Source organism: Leuciscus leuciscus, assembly GCF_965113295.1.
Source record: "Leuciscus leuciscus genome assembly, chromosome: 1".
Classification (NCBI taxonomy): domain Eukaryota; kingdom Metazoa; phylum Chordata; class Actinopteri; order Cypriniformes; family Leuciscidae; genus Leuciscus; species Leuciscus leuciscus.
Window position 1 is genome coordinate 68,440,341 of NC_138725.1, and position 19,802 is coordinate 68,460,142.

Sequence of the window (19,802 nt, forward strand, 5' to 3'; positions counted from 1 at the left end):
TCTCAGCTGGCCTAGCGCAGACTGCACATACATACACGACTGATAAAACAGACGACTTTAATTCATCTTTAGTATTATCAGCAAAAATACTTTTAAATAAAAATGTGAAAAAGAATTACATTTTAAAATGCTCAATGTAATTGACATGAATTTCTTTTACATTCTTAATACAGCCAATGTAAATATGCCAAATGAATAATAATGAACATGATACACATACCTCTACAAATCAACAAAAATATACACAAGGCTCTGTTACATGCAGTCTCCTCCACACAGCACACAGATCTCAAGCTCCTGTTAGCAGATAAACATACAGAAAGCCCTGTAGACTAGCACGTGGAAACATGTCTAACTTGACTTTAAAGCTTGCAAACAGTCTGTTTACAAGGTTTATATTCGATTGACACATTACCTGCATGTTCACAACCTCAAAACTAACATTTATGGACAAGTAAAAGAGAATTTTACTTGCCCGACCGGACAAGTAGCCTGATTAAACGTCAATAACAAAAAAAATTAAAATAACTAGGGAATCACTAAAATGAGAGAGTGATTTTGATTGTATTATATTTATTGTAAGTTGCGATCGATAGTGGATGTATTACTGACGGTAACAAGGTTGCGCTGTAGATTGCGCCTGTATGTTCGGCTGGCCGTCGGTCTCTCTCGTGTTTATTTTTATGGATCTATTTATGGATGTTAACCTGGACTTCAAATTGCTGCACACGCCTGGTCTATGACCTCCAGTCACTACTGAACATTCGTCCCAGCAAACACAGAACGTTCCCCTAATGTTCCCATATGGTTCCCATTTGGTTATTTTTTGGGGAACCAAATAAGAACATTCTAGGAACGTTCTTTGTAGGTTATTTTTAGGTTTAATTTTTATAACCTAAAGAGAACGTTCTGAGAACGTTCCCTGCAGGTTGTTATTTAATAACCTAAAGAGAACCTTCACAGAACGTTCCCTGCAGGTTATTTATAGGTTTTATTTAATAACCTAAAGAGAACCTTTCCAGAACGTTCCCTGCAGGTTATTTTTAGGTTTAATTTTATAACCTAAAGAGAACGTTCTGGGAAGGTTCCCTGCAGGTTGTTATTTAATAACCTAAAGAGAACTTTCCCAGAACGTTTCCTGCAGGTTATTTTTCAACCCAGGCTCATTGGAAATACGTTACTCTGGGTACTTTTTTGCAAACCCTGAAATACGTACCTGAAAGTACATTTCCCTGCACTTTCCGGGTGAAACGTCCACTAGAGGCACTATACATACATTTAAGCTTGGCATACATTTCCCCCGTTCCAGATGCTTGTCTATAAGCTTATAAAGGCGACAATATTAATAAATGATGTTCAGCATACACTTATTTTAATATAAATTAGGAATTATTTCCACGCCTTTGAGGTGCCAAGCATGCCAGACTGAGGATAGACGTCCGACGAGCACATTGGATCGCACTTCCCTGAGGTAACTTACCGAAATAGTATGGTATTGCCTCGCAAAAGGAACAATTCATAATTAAAATGCTTTTGCATGTTTTAGTTTTCATGTGTTTTGTGTAAATTAAACGGCAGGGAATCGCGCAATCATGACCGTGTTGATTACGTACCAAACCGCACAAAACTTGTTGGCAAACTATTCGCGAACAGCCAGCCAAAAAATATTATACCTTTGCTATGTGTCTCACTATGTCTCACACTAGTATGATTTAATAAGATATCAAACGCATTAACAAGTTTTGCCAGAACGATACGTTTCAGTCAGGTGATTTGTTTTATTAACACTTTATTGCAGCGCCACAAATATGTACCACTCGGTACGTAAAGTTATTGCTCAATGCTCAAACATCCTATTGGAGTCGCTAAAGAGACCTGGGTACTTTTTTGCAAACCCTGAAATACGTACCTGAAAGTACATTTCCCTGCACTTTCTGTGTGAAACGTCCACTAGAGGCACTATGTCCAAGTCACGTGACTTTCAAGATTCCGGTCGCGAGAACAAAATAACATGGCGGACATTTCTATCATTTTTAGTGAAAAAAAAACAATATTTTGAGTTAGATTCTGGATAAAAATAAGTTTTGATTACATTTCTAGCGAGAAATATATATTTTATTTTCATAATATTCATTCAGTGAATGTACATAATCACTCGCTTTAACAAGTTTTGCCAGAACCTTACGATATGTATGTAGCCAAGGCTACGTTTCAGTCAGGTGATTGTTTTATGTAGACTACTCCGTGAAACGTACTACAGCAAGTTAACGTTAGTGAGCATGAGGACACCCAGCTGAGCTTCAATTAACCCTGGTAAAAAAAATAGTACGTTGACCCCATAATCATATCTATATTATATACATACATATTCTTTTGAATTTAACATATAGGCTACATATAGAGGGGACTGCTCACATTTAGGCTAATTGATAACGTTTTATTATTTTTGTTATCAGTGAATGTAAGCAAATATAAATAGTCTTACATTGAACATTCACAGACTGATCAGGCTACGATCAGCATCGTAAATGCTTTAGATATTTATGGGGTTATATATTTATTTATTTATTTATAGAGTAGTGAGCAACGGCGAATGTGATCCACACTCCATATCAGAAGGTGGCGGTAATGCACACTTAAAAGTTGTTTGACAACTGCAATTTAAACAAAGAAGAAGACCCGCTGCCTGGCTGTGAATTTACAGGCCTATACCTGTAAATAACCATCTGTAAACCTGAAAACCATTCTGTAATAATGGCCACCAATAATTTCTCTGATCCATCTGCAGAAGACATGGAAAAGGAATTTGAACTCGACATCGATGAAATAATGTCTGATTTGCAGGAGTTGCAGGAAGTAAATTGTCTCTTGAAATGTCTGTAAGTATTGATACTGTTCGTTTTGTAGCATTTTATTCTGATAACATATATCATTATGGCTAGGAGGATACTGCTCTTAAATCACGACCTAAAAAAAAAAAGAAAGACGTTCCAAGGATCAGATGGAAAAAAAGAGACAAAAGTGGTCATTTGGTGTATACAAAAAGAGAAGCCAAACAAGGAAAAGGAGGTAAGTGATAATATCATGTTTATTTTCTCTTAATGTTTCTGTTTTCAAAAATCGTATAGAGGCTTATCACTTTTACACTGGTACGTTACAGGTAAATCCAGAGCTTCAGTGGTCCATGCATCAACAAGCAACCAAACTTTGATTGATCCTGGTAAGCCGATTGTGTCCATTTAGTAGTTTATAAAAGAGCCAATCAAAAATACAATAATGGGTTTACTGATTTAAAAAAAAATATATTCTAGTAAATTCAAGTGCTGCTGACTCTGAGTCTATGAATGAGGATTGTTCAGATACACGCATCAATGCACAGTGTGCTATTGGTAAGTAACAAAAGTCTTCCATCTTGTCAAGATTTTTTTTTTAAACCATTATCTGTGTTTTGATAAATTATAATAGATAATGACTTTGTTTTTTATATGACTTTTGGCTTTTAAGATATACAGTTACATCAGCTCCATGATGCACTTATCTCAGAGAAAAGTATGTCTGCATCTCACAACTAGACAGTAAGAAAAATAGTGTCTGAAAACCATTGGATGGAAGCAAGACAAAAGCTCTTGGACGGCTCGCTTGCCTCGGACAGGGTATTTTCCGTATCTTGTGATCACTGCAGAGTGAATGCAGCAGTGATAAGGTGCAAGGACTGTTTGCCAAAACCACATTACTGCGACAACTGTGATGTGTCAACCCACCAGTACCTTGTTTTGCATAACAGGGAGTGTTTTTTAGATTTTTTTTTTAAACCTATTCCTCCATCAAATGTCATAAAGAACATCAATGGCCAACACACATTATGTGAGCAAGGTAAGTAAAACATTTTTAAGATGTGTTGTCTAAAAATCTAAGTCATATGTTAGTTATGTTCTTTTCTTTTCTTTTCTTTAGCATGTTTGTTACCCATCCAACAACCGCAAAACATTTGCAGTTGTGTGGCTCAAAACATGTCTGTAAGTGCTGGCCGATTAGTACATCTCATCAACATAAATGGTATGTACTCCTTAAAACCAAAGTATTTACTCAATCCAAAATTTTTGATATTCAGGCTTGTCACTAACTTATTTGGACTGTAATGTAGGTCGCTATGACCTCTCTTTGCCTGTTTGGCGCTGCATTACATGCCACAAAACATGGACAGCTGAGCTGCAGGACCTTATCCAAAGTGGTTACTGGCCAGGCTCTTTTGCATTTCAAACTATATATCAGATTGACCTATTTACATCTTTTGAGCAGTTCAAAGTCACTGCACCAGGCCTCTCAAGACAAGCCTTTGTGAACATGTTAGAGAATAGGTCACGGACATTTGGACGGGTTCTTTTAAAAAATTACAATTAATTTTGTTAATGAACTTTTCCTTATCCCCAATTAATTTTAGTTTTTTTTTTTCACTGCTAGATTGATACTATTTGTGGCAAAACATTCCAAAAAGCATTTTTGGAATGGACTTATTGTCGTCATGAGAAAGAGAAGCTCAGTGGAGTCGATCATTTCTTGTGCCCTGCATGTGTCCCAGATGCAGTTGCTGTGTCTGCAGATGGAAACCGTAAACTATACCGGTTTAACAAAGCCAAAGAGTAATAGCATAACTAATATATTAAAGGAATATTTCTATACATGTTTAGTGTATATTGGCCCTCTAATCCAATTTGTTCCACTGTAATTAATATAGAGTAGAGGAGCAGCCTTTCTACGAAGGTATTTTCATTGCCAAGGATGAAGATGTGGCAGCATTTGTTGATTTCATTCAGCAAAACACCAACCCTGTATGTTTCCATCATTTTATTAGTATTTTTGTTGTTTAACTGTATATATGTTATACATCTTTACTGATAATGTTGTTTATTATTATGATTATTACTGTCTTGCAGGTAAAAGGGAGAGGCACATGTGGACAGTCAACATGGGCTGCTGCCAGGGAGACCTCAAAAAAGTCAAGCAATAAATTGGATGAGGAAGGGTTGGAGGTGGCAGTGTGCGGACACAACATTTTGCTTAAAGGACTCAACATGAAGAGGGGGGAAATATTTGCCTATCCAATGTTTTTGCAAAATGAAGTGGCTACAAAAACCAACTGCAGATTCTTCTGCACAGACATTATGTGTCGATATTGGCCCTATTTGCAAAAAGTTGCACAGGCAGTTCCATGTCTGCAGCCGTTAACAGAGATGAAGCCTTTTCTTTCTGTTATGCACGCAAAGGGACACTCTACTAGCTGTGAGGTAACTCTGTTTTAAATGACTTAAAAAAAAAAAAATTCCTGCACATTATCAGTACTTGCACATGTATCAGAATAGCCCATTAACAACGTTTTGGTCCCATGACCTTCATCACAGTAATATACCTACATTCATGATGGTCATGGGATCTAAACTTTAATAACAGTTGTGCAAGTATTGACCGTGTACAGGATTTTTATTTATTTTTTACCCGCAGTTGTGTAAAGGTAATCGTTGATCGATTGTTTTAAATAACATGAAATTGTTAAAGGTCTTAATTATTATTGTTAAAGGTAACAATTATAATTTGTTATATTTATATATAAATATATTTTTCTGCATACTCATTTTCACTTTAAACTTGATTTGTCTGTAAAATTGTGCCGGTTTGTTTTATAGGTTCAGTGGAGTGGTAAAAATCAAACGGGAGCAGGCACTACTATTGGTGAAGAAGTGGAGCAAGTTAACAGTTTTTAATCACGTGTTGCTCTTACAACAAAATATATGAGTAAGGCTGGTAAGTGTCATGTACACAGCCTTGTATTTTTGTAGTCCATAGATTTAGACAAAATAATCTAAAATTTCATAATCAAATTTAAAAATGAAAATGATGCCTGATTTAGGGCCTGAGCAGCAATGGTGTGAGGACCCTATTGGAATTGTTCAGTTAATTATTATTATTTAAATTTATATTTGTGCTCATATTAGTTGTTTAGCTTTTCGTAAATCACATAGTTCATTCAAAATAATATTTTTTTCAACATTGATTGACCCTGTTGACTTCCATAGTATTTTTTTTCCTACTATGGAAGTCAATCGGGTCCATCACCTGCGTGGTTACCAACATTCTTCAAAATATATGTTGTGTTCTCTTGTATAAATAATTCAGGGTGAACAACTTCCATACCAATTGAGGATGAATCTTGACAGAATTTTAATTTTGAAATGGACAATTCCTTTAATCTTGGAATATCAATGTGCAGTGAATAGACATAAAAAAAAAAAATATATATATATATATATATATATATGTGTGTATATATATGTGTATGTATATATCAGGGTGTCCACGCGGTAGTAAAAGGTAGTAAAAGTAGTAAAAATAATCTACCAAAATTAAGGCCCTTGAAAGGTAGTAAAAGGTAACAAACGCAATTTGACTTGGTAGTAAATTTTTCATCACCACCTCAATATATGAGTTTCCATTTTTTTACTTAATATTTGTGTCTCCATATTTTAACTTCATCTAGCATAATTAAAAAATATATATACGGTGCTAACAGGACCTGACGGGCTCGACATTAACGCTTGTCCGGGACAAGTGGATTTTTTGAAGGGACAAGTAAAAGACAATTTTACTTGCCCGACCGGACAAGTAGCCTAATTAAACGTCAATAAAAAAAAATGTATAAATAACTAGGGAATCACTAAAATGAGAGAATGATTCTGATTGTATTTATATTTATTGTAAGTTGCAATCGATAGTGGATGTATTAGGCTACTGACGGTAACAAGGTTGCGCTGTTGAGGCTCGCGCAGCCTCTCGAGGAGAAATCCAAACAAATGTAAACTCAGTTTAAACTCAGTTAACAACATAACGTTACTGCCAGTGCCAAAATTCAAAATGTGTTTTAATATTTTTAACATATGATACAGTTTAGCAACCTCACACGACGAGTGCTGTTTTCTTGAGTACCATCACGACTGAAAATGTGCCATTGCTTTTGATACAACAGTTCAATAAACAGTTCAAATTAAGTTACTTACATTTTAGACACAATATTGACTGTTTTTGTTCTGTTTCAGCAGCAAAAATAGTTCCAAACAAAGATCACAGCAGAACCGTAACGCATCTCACAGCAACACTTAACCATGTTTCATTACTGAATGATTCAGCGTTTTGAACGAATTGGCTGAGTCAAAGATTCAATGTCCCATTCATAAACATGTCTCATTCTTGAATGAATCAGTTGTTTGAACGAATCGTTTGAATGAATGACTCAATGACTTGCTCATTAAGACGGTCGCCTGACGCCTCCTACTGGCGGTTTACTTTCATGTTTAAAAGTATAATTCTTTCCAACGTTTCTTATTTGTATATTCAAAAATATTTTAAACGATCTCATATTCATAACATTATTTAATGCAGTTGTACATTCCTTAAACTACTGGTGCCGTTGCCTTTAAAGGTGCAGATATGACAATATGCAGATTTAAATATATCAGAGCTGATTTAACACAGATGGGGATATTTCTTCAGAATAAATTATATTTACAGCACACACACACCAAAAACATTCCGGACAAGCAACTTTTTTACTCGGACAAGTGAATGACAGATTTACTTGTCCAGAGGACAAGCACATGAAAAGGCTTAATGTCGAGCCCTGAGTGAGTCGGAGTTGATAGCAATGACAAAGTGCCAAGGTTATTATTCACCTTATTAGGGCTAAGGGCTATGGTTAGGATAACTCAAGGGCTAGGGTTAAGATAAGGACAACTGAAACTCAACTCGACACTACAAAAAAAAACATAATTGACAATGACAATAGGCCTACTTAATGATAACAATTAAACATTAGTGTACCTAATATGTATGATGGGTGTGACAGTGTCACACTTATACCTTATAGTAAGTAGTAAGTGGTGCTTTACATACCCCGCCCACCCCACCACACCCCCAAAAAAAGGGCTGCTGCTTGATGTCGTGATGGTAGTAAAAAATATTGTGGAGGTGGTAAAAAAGGTAGTAAAAGGTAGTAAATTCATCTCTATGATTCCTGCATATACCCTGATATATGTTTGTGTGTGTTTGTTTTTTGTTTTTGTTTAGCACGAGTGGACATGATCACCCTTCATGCTAAAGGATGGAATGAGAGAAAGAGGAAGAACCTTCACATTTACTTGTCTAAGCGGTATATCAAGGTACCACGCATTTAAAACAGTTGTTTTAAGCCATACATTTACTATTAATTTATTTTTAAACAGTCATATTCAGTTAAATGTTTAATCTCATCTATGTTTAAGACTGGGCAAAAGATGAAGGAAGCCAAGGAAGATGTCGAGGCGGTTCAGGCAGTCCTGGCTAAGTCCAAAATAGAGCTGCAGCAATGAGTGTGCGATGTTAAGCAATGGGCAACTCAAGGTGCATTCTCAATTTTTTGTTTTTCCATATTTTTACAGTTTTTATATTAAGTAAATATCATAGTTTTTAATAATTTATTTGAAGTAAAATCTTAAAATACTTTTCTTGCTTAATGTCCTGATTCAGTAATCTGATATGCTATTTTAAACAGTTCCCGATGGCAGTAGAACCGACGATCCAGTGGGGTTGCAGCATCAGATTGAAGGGTTGTATTTAGGCATTCAGCAGAAAAAGAGAGATTTGTATCGGCTAACAGGTAAATAAAATGCTCTATATATGCTGTAGGGGTGTGTCGAGATCTCTTGCTACAATATCTTGCTTGACTAAAATGTGACAAGATGAAATTAGCATAGAATGTCACAGTTACATTCCCATTACATGCCTCCACTGATGTTTTGCTGTTAAAAAAATAAATATAACCATTGTAAACTATTGTAAAGTCTGCTCTGCTCATCCAACATGAGTTGCAGTTGCTAATAGTGTAACAGGAATCACATTTCACTGATTGCGTGAAGATTGCGACGGATTTGTTGCATAAAAGAGCCTGCATGTATTGTATTGTAGAACACGTGTTCAGCACCGCTGCTCCGGGTACATAGTACGTGCAATCGTGAATTTGAAAGTGAAAGTAAAACAAGAGCTCTTTCTAATGTGTGCAATTTAAGCTGCATACAATAACCTAATATCAAACTTATATCTCTGTACTGTGACTCTGGTCTCTGTTTTTGGTTTGTTTGCACTTCAAAACTGAGAGAGTACTTGGATTATAGTTGAATTTATTTTTTCCAAAAAAATTTAAAATTGTGTCATCATTTACTGACCCTCAAGTTGTTTCAAACCTGAATGAATTTTTCTTCTGCTGAACACAACGATATTTTGAATAATGTTGGTAACTTGGGTCCCATTGACTTCCCATAGTATTTTTTTTCCTACTATGGAAGTCAATGGGGTCCATGAACTGTCTGGTTACCGGCATTCTTCAAAATATCTTTCTTTGTGTTCAGCAGAAGAAAGAAATTCATACAGGTTTAAAACAACTTGAGGGTGAGTAAATGATGACACAGTTTTTGATTTTGAGGTGAACTATTCCTTTAATAAGACTAAGAAAATTGTATTTTTATTATTAGTTAATGCTGTTTTTATTTTTATGTTTTCATGTACAGTAAGGTCTGAAGAGACTTAAATAATATAGGAGAAAAACCAGTCAGTTGAGTTTGGCAAAACCTTTTAAAGTGCTTGTATATAATTGTCTGTAAGCATTTGATAATTCATACTCCAATGAAGTAGTACTGAAATGACATTCATTAGAAGATTATCAGTAAAACAATTCAAATTTTTCAAGTCATGATTTGGCCTGACCATTGAGGATTTGAATAAAATATTGTGCAAAAATCTTTCCTCGTTCTCGTGAACCCATTGCGTCTCATCTCGTGAGATAGGTGTCTCGTCACACCCCTAATCTGTTGTTTCTTATTTGGATAATCCTAATTTCTTTTAAATGGTCTGTTTTAATCACCTTTTTTTATATAACCCAGATCGCAACAAGCAGCGGCACAAAGTCCGACGGAGGATTGTCGAAGAGAAGAAGAAGTTATCCGATGCAATATCCAAGTACAATTCTATTACAACAAGTACCAAAGCTTTGAATTCTGCAGATGACTTGCTTGCTGCAGAAACGCATTTACTCCCCTCAGTGCCATCCAAGATGTCAATGTCTCTCTTTCTTCAGTGTAAAATATATATATATTTTTTTAGAAAAACATTTCAGGATTTTTCTCAACACAATGGACTTCAACTGCAACCAATATGTTGATGTCAAAATCAATTCAGTTTCAAAGGGCTTTGTAGAATATCAGCTATAGGGCTGGTCAATATTATCGCATTTTAAAATATATCGATATATTTTATATATCGATATATTTTAAAATGCGATACAAAATTCGACCATATCGCATATATCTCGATATAGTTCAAATTTGCACTGTGATCATTGCTCCAAGCAAGCTGCTGACTGCTTATGTAGAGTGTGTCTCAACAGTAGGGCTGTACTCAACCAAAGAAAATCTTGGTCGACTGAAGTCCTGAAATTTTCGACTAAAATCGACTAAAAATTAAACGTTAAATTAACTAGATGCGCACTGTGCGCAGTACTTGGTAGCCTTGTTGTCCGCCTAAATGAATTATAAATAAACATAAAAAAAACTAGTAGGCTATTTGCAGTATATTAAATCGTTTTTTGACCTAATTATTTTGCACTGAAATGAGTCTGACACTCGAGTCTGTCGGCTCTGACAGCGTGATCACGTGCACCTGCGCAATATCATAGCCTACGATTTCCGAAAATAGTACTATGTTGTCAACTAGTGATATCATCACAAGAACTGTTGAGGAATATGCAACATAATTTAGACAATTATTTGTCATATGTTATAATAATAAGTTATAACTGTCAGACACTATCATTTCACCGTGCATGTCCTCGCACCGAGCGAGGCTGAACATGAGCTCAGCTTCGCAGCTGAGACACGAATAGACTATTAACTTAAAGCTTTTACTCTTAATAAACACAAAAGGCACGTCCACTTTAATAAAAAAAAGAATATTTATTAAACAAACCAGATCAAGAGCAGAAACGAAATAAAGTGCATAACTGAAAAAAAAGCATCCTAGGCTCAAAACTAACACAACCAACAGCACAGCGCAATTACGCATTAGGCTCCAAAAAAAAAAAAAAAAGTTAGGTTATCACACTAAAACATTGAAATATGCAAATTCTGATATGTTCATATAGCCTACTCAAAACAGACAGGGCAAGCTAACGCAGACAAGTGAGCTTACCACTTTTAGATGATATGTCATGTCATGTTTGTCGTCGAGCTGTGGAAAACTGTTGCTTGCAAACTTTGCATTCGACCTTTTTCCTGTTATCAATTTTAACAAAATGCTGCCACACTGTCGATTTCTTTGTTGTTGACATGTTAGAAGAGGACTGACTATTAAACGCTCTCACAATTAAATAAATAATATTCAGCATCAAACCTTCTATAGTTATCGCTCTCTCTTGGGTTGGGGTAATCCAAAAAAGGTGAAAACAAGGGGGGTGTTCTGAAGACAGACTGTTACAGTGAAACAAGGGTACTCTGAAAACACCCCCATTAGCAGTTAGTGCTTTCCACCTGATGAAATGAGCGCGCCTCAGCACAGCAAAAATGATGAAATAAACGCGGCAAAAAAATCGACCAATCAGAATTTTGGTCGAACCAGAACGTATCGACCAATTAATCGACTAATCGACTGGGACAGTACAGCCCTACTCAACAGCCTAGGGTACAGCGCGACACATACTTGCATCGAATGTTAACGCAGAGGAACGGGACACTGCAGTTTAGTGAGTTCACAAAAGTTCATTATTTCCATGTGCTTTAAAGCCTTCCCAGTTATACGTGTCATTCACTGCTGATGGGCTGTTCTAACATGCGCTTTACTGAGCACGAACACCTGAAGCGCACATGCACTGAAGCCTATTTAACAGCGCCTGGTTACTTTTGGACTAAGTTATCTTTCGAGTCTTATTTTGCTAATACTCTCAAATACACACAAGGTTTACATAAAGAAAGTTGGTTATGTCTAAGCTGAAAGCAAACCGAGAAAATTTAGAGAAATCTGCTTTTCAAATGCATGTATATTAGAAGTGTTGTGGTCCATATCGCCCAGCCCTAATCTCAGCTGAGGAATAGGGTCTTATCTAGCTAAACGATTGGTCATTTTCTAAAAAATATATATATACATTGATATACTTTAACCACAATTGTTCATCTTGTGCTGGTCTGCGACGTGCCGGAAATTACGTCGTCATGTTGGAAATGTCACAAGAGTTTTTTTTTTTTTAAATGGTAATAATAAACTAAATCAAAGATGTCCGACAACAATTTTGAATTTGGAGGAGAATGAGATGGAATTTTTCGCCCCTTCCCTGCCTTTTTGAACCGGATGCCTGGCAGACCATCACAAGATGAACAACTGTGGTTAAAGAGTATATAAATGCTAGATAAAGACCCTATTGTGTAGAGCCCTTTGAAACTGCATTGATTTAGACTTCAATATGTTGGTTGTGGTTGAAGTCTAGCCTGGTTAAAACCAGACCCTTCTCAGTCGTAACTGAGATAGGGTCTGGAAAATCTTCATTAACAACTCATTTTCAAAGAACACAAACAGACGTTGCTCAAATGCCTCTGGGCGCAATTGAATAGACCAAAAACCAATCGGAGCGATCGTCATTGTGTAAAGCCATATGCTGCGTCCCAATTTGCCTACTTACTCTTTTTGTGAATAAAAGGTATTTACTTTTGAATGTGTAGCAAAAGAGTAGGCAAGCTTTGGGACATACTACTTTGTTATCTTTATTGGATGGATCTTTCATATACATCCTGTCACATAAACTGCCCTGTCAATCATCTTGTCACAGTTAAAATGCTCCATTAAATCTAATTTAATCTCCTACCATTTAGGAGAGAAATGTAATAGCACGTTCCTCTGTCAGTCGTGGGTCTTTCATTGAGACTGTCCTCATGTGTTTGCAATTTTAATATAATAACGCATTTCAAAGTTGTTGCGCTTCACCAACGGATGTCGCTGGGGGTAATTGGAAAGACCTAAAACCAATCAGAGCGATCATCATTGTGTAAAGCCACCTAAACTTTTGAGATTATTGCCAAGATTTGGAAAGATTAGAAATGAGCTTAAATGGACTCTTGGCCAGACTAACTTGCAGAGCAAATCTACATTTGCCAGAAGTTGGTCTGTGTTTTCCCTGGTTAGTTGAAGTCCATCATGGGGAGAAAAATCCTGAAATGTTTTATTAAAAAACTTAAGAAATAGAGAAATGAACATTTTGGTTGGCATTGGGGTGAGTAGATTATCAAGAAATGTTTATATTGACGTGATTAAATCTTTTAATTTATGTAAACAATTTATTTAATTGATAAACGTGCAAAAACTTGTATCATACCTTTTATTTTTTGTTACATATCAAGTTCATTTTCATTTTCAGTTGGTGATGCTTCTCTGGCCATGAAAAAAAAGGTATTTGACAAGCTGATGCAAGTACAGAGACTTGAGGAAGAAGAGGCTGTACTTGTGGAGGAGATGAAGAGACACTGGGATCACATCTGCAGACGTGTCAAAGATCTAAACGATCAGACTGATGCGTTGTCAGATGGCCTCACTACTAAGAGTAAGTGTTTGTTTTCTCAGAAATCATTGATTATTAAATTATAAATATTTTACCTCTCATTGGAGTTTACTTAAGAATTTTGACAGGCATGTCAAATTTAGTGTATTGATATACATCGCTAAGTTGCTTCTTAAAAGGTAACTCTCGCCAAAATGCAACCTAGGGTCGTCTTGTTAATCAGAACCAGAATCAGAATCAGAAAGAGCTTTATTGCCAAGTGTGCTTGCACCCACAAGGAATTTTTCTTGGTACTGAAGCTTCCAGTGCACATATACAAATACAAATACAACAAGAAACATAGTAATACAAATTCTAAGAATAAAATATATAAAAAAATAAAATAAAATAAAAATAGTATAAAAAGTTAAAAAAAGGGGTCACAGTTGGGTTTAGTCTGAATAAACATTTACAGATTATGAACATATTTACAGTATTTTGAGAAGTATGAATAATATAAATATAAATATCACCTGAGTTAGAGAATATTACACTAGACAGTGGGAGTCTAGTGCATGTTACAGATTATGAACATATTTACAGTATTTTGAGTAGTATGAATAATATAAATATAATTATCACCTGAGTTAAGAGAATATTGCACTAGACAGTGGGAGTATTGCACTTGCAGGCATATGCCTTGGGGGGCATGTTAAGTGTTCAGAAGGGAAATGGCCTGTGGAAAGAAACTGTTCCTGTGCCTGGATGTTCTTGTGGCCAGTGATCTGTGTCGCCGTCCTGACGGTAACAGTTCAAACAGGGGGTGTCCAGGGTGAGTGGAGTCTGTGATGATTTTACCTGCTCTCTTCCTCACTCTGGAAGAGTACAGGTCCTGGAGGGTTGGCAGGGGGGCACCAATAATCCTCTCTGCTGTCCGGACTGTCCGTTGTAGTCTCCTGATGTCCGATTTGGTAGCTGAACCAAACCAGACAGTGATGGAAGTGCTTAAAACAGACTCAATGACGGCTGAGTAGAACTGGATCAGCAGCTCCTGTGGCAGATTGAACTTCTTCAGCTGGCGAAGGAAGTACAGTCTCTGCTGGGCCTTTTTCACAATGGAGTCAATGTGATTTGCCCACTTCAGGTCCTGAGAGATGGTAGAGCCCAGGAACCTGAATGACTCCACTGCTTCCACAGTGCTGTTCATGATGGTGAGAGGGGGGAGTGCTGGGGATTTTCTCCTGAAATCCACAATCATCTCCACTGTTTTGAGCGTGTTCAGCTCAAGGTTGTTATAGCTGCACCAGACAGCCAGCTGTTCAACCCCCAGTCTGTAAGCAGACTCGTCACCATTTTGGATGAGACCGATGACGGTGGTGTCGTCTGCAAATTTCAGGAGCTTGACAGAGGGGTCTTTAGAAGTGCAGTCATTAGTGTACAGGGAGAAGAGCAGTGGGGAGAGAACGCACCCTTGGGGGGCGCCAGTGCTGATGGTGAGGGTCCTGGATGTGAGCTTCCCCAGTCTCACTCGCTGCTGCCGGTCTGTCAGGAAGCTGGAGATCCACTGACAGATTGAGGATGGCATGGAGAGCTGAGTCAGTTTGGCTGTGAGAAGATCAGGGATGATGGTATTGAAGGCCGAACTGAAGTCCACAAATAAGATCCGTGCATAAGTCCCAGGTCTGTCAAGATGTTGCAGGATATAGTGCAGTCCCATGTTGACTGCATCATCCACAGACCTGTTTGCTCTGTAAGCAAACTGAAAGGGATCCAGAAGGGGTCCAGTGATGTCCTTCAGATAGGCCAACACCAGTCTTTCAAACGACTTCATGACCACAGACGTGAGAGCGACAGGTCTGTAGTCATTAAGTCCAGTGATTTTAGGTTTTTGGGGAACCGGAATGATAGTGGAGCGTTTGAAGCAGCAGGGAACTTCACACTGCTCCAATGATCTGTTGAAGATCTGCGTGAAGACTGGGGCCAGTTGGTCAGCGCAGGCTTTTAGACAAGCAGATGAGATGCCGTCTGGGCCTGAAGCTTTCCTAGTCTTCTGTTTTTTGAAGACTCGGCTCACGTCCTCCACACAGACCTTAAGCTCAGGTTGGATGGCAGAAGGGGGGAGGAGAGGGGTTGCAGGAGGTGATGGTGGATGTGTGAAGTGCACATCAGAGCGGGTGTGAGGTGTGAGTCTGGGCTTCTCAAACCTGCAATAGAATGCATTGAGAGTGTCAGCCAGTTGTTGATTCTCCACAGATCGGGGGGATGGTGATTTGTAGTTGGTGATGTTCCTCAGGCCTCTCCAGACTGATGCCGGGTCGTTGGCTGAAAACTGGTTTTTCAGCTTTTCAGAGTAGCTTCTTTTAGCAACTCTGATCTCCTTTGTCAGTCTGTTTCTGGCCTGGTTATACAAGATTTTATCCCCACTTCTGTAAGCATCCTCTTTGGCATGACGAAGCTGTTTGAGTTTCCCAGTAAACCATGGTTTATCATTAGTGAATGATAAGAATGTCCTGGTAGGAATGCATGTATCCTCACAGAAACTGATATATGATGTTACAGTATCTGTGAGCTCATCCAGATCGGTGGCTGCAGCTTCAAAAACAGTCCAATCAGTGCAATCGAAGCAGGCCTGTAGATCCTGCTCTGCTTCGTTGGTCCATCTTTTTACAGTCCTTATTACAGGTTTAGCTGATTTCAGTTTCTGCCTGTAGGTCGGTATAAGATGAACCAAACAATGATCAGAGAGCCCCAAAGCTGCCCGTGGGACGGAGTGATACGCATTCTTTTAAGGGTGCAACGCAAACGCAAACTGCGTTTAACGCAAACCCTTTAAGGGTTTAAGGGTAATCTACCTGAGGCAAACTATCGTTTGTCATAAAACATAAGCCATCAATACAGACCCTTTCCAAAAAATTTAAAAAAGTTCATTTATTTCAGGAATTCAACTTAAAATGTGAAACTAATATTATAGACTCATTGCATGCAAAGTGAGATATTCCAAGCCTTTATTTGTTATAATTTTGATGATTATGGCTTACAGCTTGTGAAAACCACAAAATCAGGATTAGATTTATGACCAGTCAACGCAGCCGTCTTCCAGGACATTTAGAACGCTTTATGCTTCCTTCAGCAGAAAAGCTTTATGCAGATGCTGAGTTCATTTTCCAGCAGGACTTGCACCTGCCCACACTGCCAAAATAACCAAAACCTGGTTCAATGAGCATGAGATTACTGTGTAACTACTGTGTGATTTCATGCAATATTATCATTTTCTGACATTTCGATTTTGTTGTTTTCACAAGCTGTAATCATTAATTAACAAGCTTCATCAAAATCACAACAAATAAAGGTTTCATCAAAATTACAACAAAAAAGGCTTGAAATAGGCTATCTCATTTTGCATGCAATGAGTCTATATATTAGTTTCACATTTTATTCCTGAAATAAATGAACTTTTTCCACGATATTCAAATTTTTGGAAAGGGTCTGTAGATTTAGGTTATCTGGATTGAAACAATATTATAATGCAGGATTGTTGCAATGATAACCATGACGTTCAAACATTTCCCTCTAATTCCATAAAGACTCAGTAAAGTACCTTTTTAATCAAACATTATTTTTAATGTTAATTAGTTTAACACCCAAAGAGCTAGACTAACGTTGTTAGACCCTTATCTGAGAGACCTGACAATCATAGAAAAATTTGAAAGTATTGCGTATGTAAATAACGTAACAATGTGGTTGTTGCAGGGTTACTTAACTGTCTGCTTATGGACTTTTTCAACTTGGTGAAAAACTTACCTCTAAACTCACTGCTAACTGCTTATCAGCCTCTCTTTTCCGAGACACTTATTATATACCGTCAATGGAGACACTGCGTACTGCAGACTGTAAAATTTCGCAGGGGTCACTGCTGTGCTGATGATGGGTGAAACCATTGTGAAGGGGAGGGGATTCTAAGATTTCTGTTTGATGCGGGTCTCCTTGGTCTTCAACGTAGGCTATGAACACAAAATATACTTAAAGGTGCTATCAGTGATGTCAGGCGTCTTTTAGGCCAAAACATTTTTTTTTCACCTACCGCAAACAACATCTCACGATCCGCTAGCTGGCTGTCTCCTGAACACACTGTAGAGAAACGAGGTCTCTGCAGACAGCCTATTCTCCACAAAAGCAGCTCAAACAAACTGAGCAAAAACAGTTCGACCCGTAAGCAGTAAACATAACAGACTGTTCCAGTCAATAACTGACTAGAATGATGTGGGGGTGGGGTTTGGGGAAAGTATGAGGAGAAGGGAGGGGCTAGTTAGCGTCCGTTTTGTTTGATGATAATTTCAAATATCAACAAGAGGTTATACCAACCAGGATCGCATAATGCACCTTTAAGAAATATTATCTGACTTATAAATGGGGTGGCAACATGGGTGGCAAGGCTTTATCCCATGGGTGGCAGCTGCCACCCTGTAGATCCACCCCTGGTTTCATGTTACCTATATTACCTATATTTATAATGCCTAATTTTTTTTTTTTTTTTTTTTTTGCCTATCCATCAGGACTGTCAGAGGATGCATATTGTGGCTTGCTCTGTCTTCTTCGAAAGCAGCTGCATGATCTGAAGACTGAAAAACAAAGGGTGAAGGAAGCATATCACCGATTAGTGACTGGATGGGATAGTTTGGATGTCCTTGAAGAAGATGACTGTGACGACTATGAAAGCATGTCTACAGATTCCTACGAATCAGCTGACGAAGACAGCGTAGATCCACACTTCTGATTTTCCAGAGATTTCCAATGTATTTTTATTTTTTGTATCTGCCTAAAAATTTACAAGATTTGTAGATTGCACTTCTGGAGTAAAGAATGGTTCAAAAAGCACTATTGCATGGATTAAAAAGATGACTGACAACTATGAAAGCATGTCTACAGATTCCTACGAATCAGCTGACGAAGACAGCGTAGATCCACATTTCTGATTTTCCAGAGATTTCCAATGTATTTAATTTTTTTTATCTGCATAAAAATGTACTACATTGTAGATTGCACTTCTGGAGTAAAGAATGGTTCAAAAAGCACTATTGCATGGATTAAAAAGTTAAAGAAATGTTTGACTCACTCTTTTTGTTTAAAATAGGCCTAAACAGTCCCAGGGCATGCTCTATCATGACATTTTTGTTTTCCTGTTTGTTCATTTATTTTAGCAAAATTTCCTTTAGTAGGATCATCCATATGCATTATTTGCTGATAACAACTACAATAAAGTAATAGCTTAGTTAACAATTACTTGTTTGCATTGGTTATATGATGCATTTTATATTATTCTAAATCATAAAACCCTATCAGTTTAAAAAAAAAATAACTTAAATAACTTCATTTACTTACCGTATATTGAAAATGTTAATTTTCTGTCATCTCTTAGAATATCTGAAAGGATTTCTATAGCATTTCTTCCAGTAAGGATACATTTACAGGTTAGACCATTAGTGGCTCCTTATAACCATGCTAAGGGTAATGTTAATTTTTATTTTTAGCTGTTCAAACCTGTTCAAACCTGTAATCTAATTGTGAAAAATATATTCCCTCAACAGACTATTTTATAAATTATATAAGTTAATCAAAATTAACCACACTAAAACATGATCCATTCTAGTGAATCTGGTCACATAGTTTAAATTGCTTTGTAATGAATGTTTGTGCAGGATGATGTTTTCTCCTCACCCTTAAATGCCCTTTAGCCAAATATATACACACTACACTTCAAATCAGGTTTCTTAAACTGCTTAAAAGTATAATTCACCCAAAAATGAAACTTCTATCATCATTTACTCACCCTCAAGTTGTTGAGTTTTTTTTCTGTTAAACATAAGAGAAGATATGTTGAAGATTCTGCGTACCAAGCAGTTGATAGCCCCCTTTGACTTTAATAATATGGGGAGAAAAAAAATCTACTCTGTTTAAGAAAAGAAATAAACAATTTCTTTATGACCTATCACTTTAAGTTGTCAATATAATCCATCCACTCATTCTCCAGACCACTAATCCTCTTTAGAGGCATGAGACTTCAGAGGCTGGTTTGCCTTCCCCAACATCTTGGGCCACATGTAGAGAAATACCCTGGATGAATGGCCAGTCTATAACAGGGGTCACATTCACACCTAATGACAGTTTATGTCTCCAATTGAACTATGATGCATGTTTTTGGACTGTT

The 19,802-nt window shown here is 37.2% G+C and overlaps 1 protein-coding gene and 2 long non-coding RNA genes across 4 annotated transcripts; all 3 read left to right on the top strand.

Moving 5' to 3' along the window:
• The first annotated feature begins 571 nt into the window (after nt 1–571).
• Nucleotides 572–8,079, top strand: LOC309513072. The gene is made up of 2 exons (XR_014211270.1): nt 572–621; nt 6,798–8,079. It is a non-coding gene; the product is annotated as an uncharacterized lncRNA (long non-coding RNA).
• Nucleotides 3,591–8,680, top strand: LOC309511200 (uncharacterized protein). 2 transcript variants are annotated; one of them, XM_082186330.1, is made up of 10 exons: nt 3,591–3,873; nt 3,955–4,056; nt 4,145–4,377; nt 4,462–4,640; nt 4,736–4,829; nt 4,935–5,285; nt 5,682–5,799; nt 8,116–8,207; nt 8,310–8,427; nt 8,579–8,680. In XM_082186330.1, the coding sequence occupies exons 1-7, from the start codon at nt 3,606–3,608 to the stop codon at nt 5,757–5,759; spliced, it is 1,305 nt and encodes a 434-aa protein (XP_082042456.1). In that variant the 5' UTR covers nt 3,591–3,605; the 3' UTR covers nt 5,760–5,799; nt 8,116–8,207; nt 8,310–8,427; nt 8,579–8,680. The 2 variants fall into 2 exon arrangements, with proteins under 2 accessions (XP_082042456.1, XP_082042457.1); XM_082186331.1 differs by lacking the exon at nt 4,145–4,377 and having other exon boundaries at nt 4,580–4,640.
• A 3,196-nt stretch (nt 8,681–11,876) lies between these two features.
• Nucleotides 11,877–19,134, top strand: LOC309493703. The gene is made up of 2 exons (XR_014204033.1): nt 11,877–13,832; nt 16,440–19,134. It is a non-coding gene; the product is annotated as an uncharacterized lncRNA (long non-coding RNA).
• The last annotated feature ends 668 nt before the right edge of the window (nt 19,135–19,802 follow it).

Coding starts and splice junctions, on each gene's coding strand:
- LOC309511200 (XM_082186330.1), top strand. CDS start 3,606: ATGGAAGCAAGACAAAAGCTCTTGGACGGCTCGCTTGCCTCGGACAGG. Junction 4,378..4,461: donor GGTCACGGACATTTGGACGG/GTTCTTTTAAAA, acceptor TTTCACTGCTAG/ATTGATACTATTTGTGGCAA. Junction 5,286..5,681: donor GACACTCTACTAGCTGTGAG/GTAACTCTGTTT, acceptor TTTGTTTTATAG/GTTCAGTGGAGTGGTAAAAA.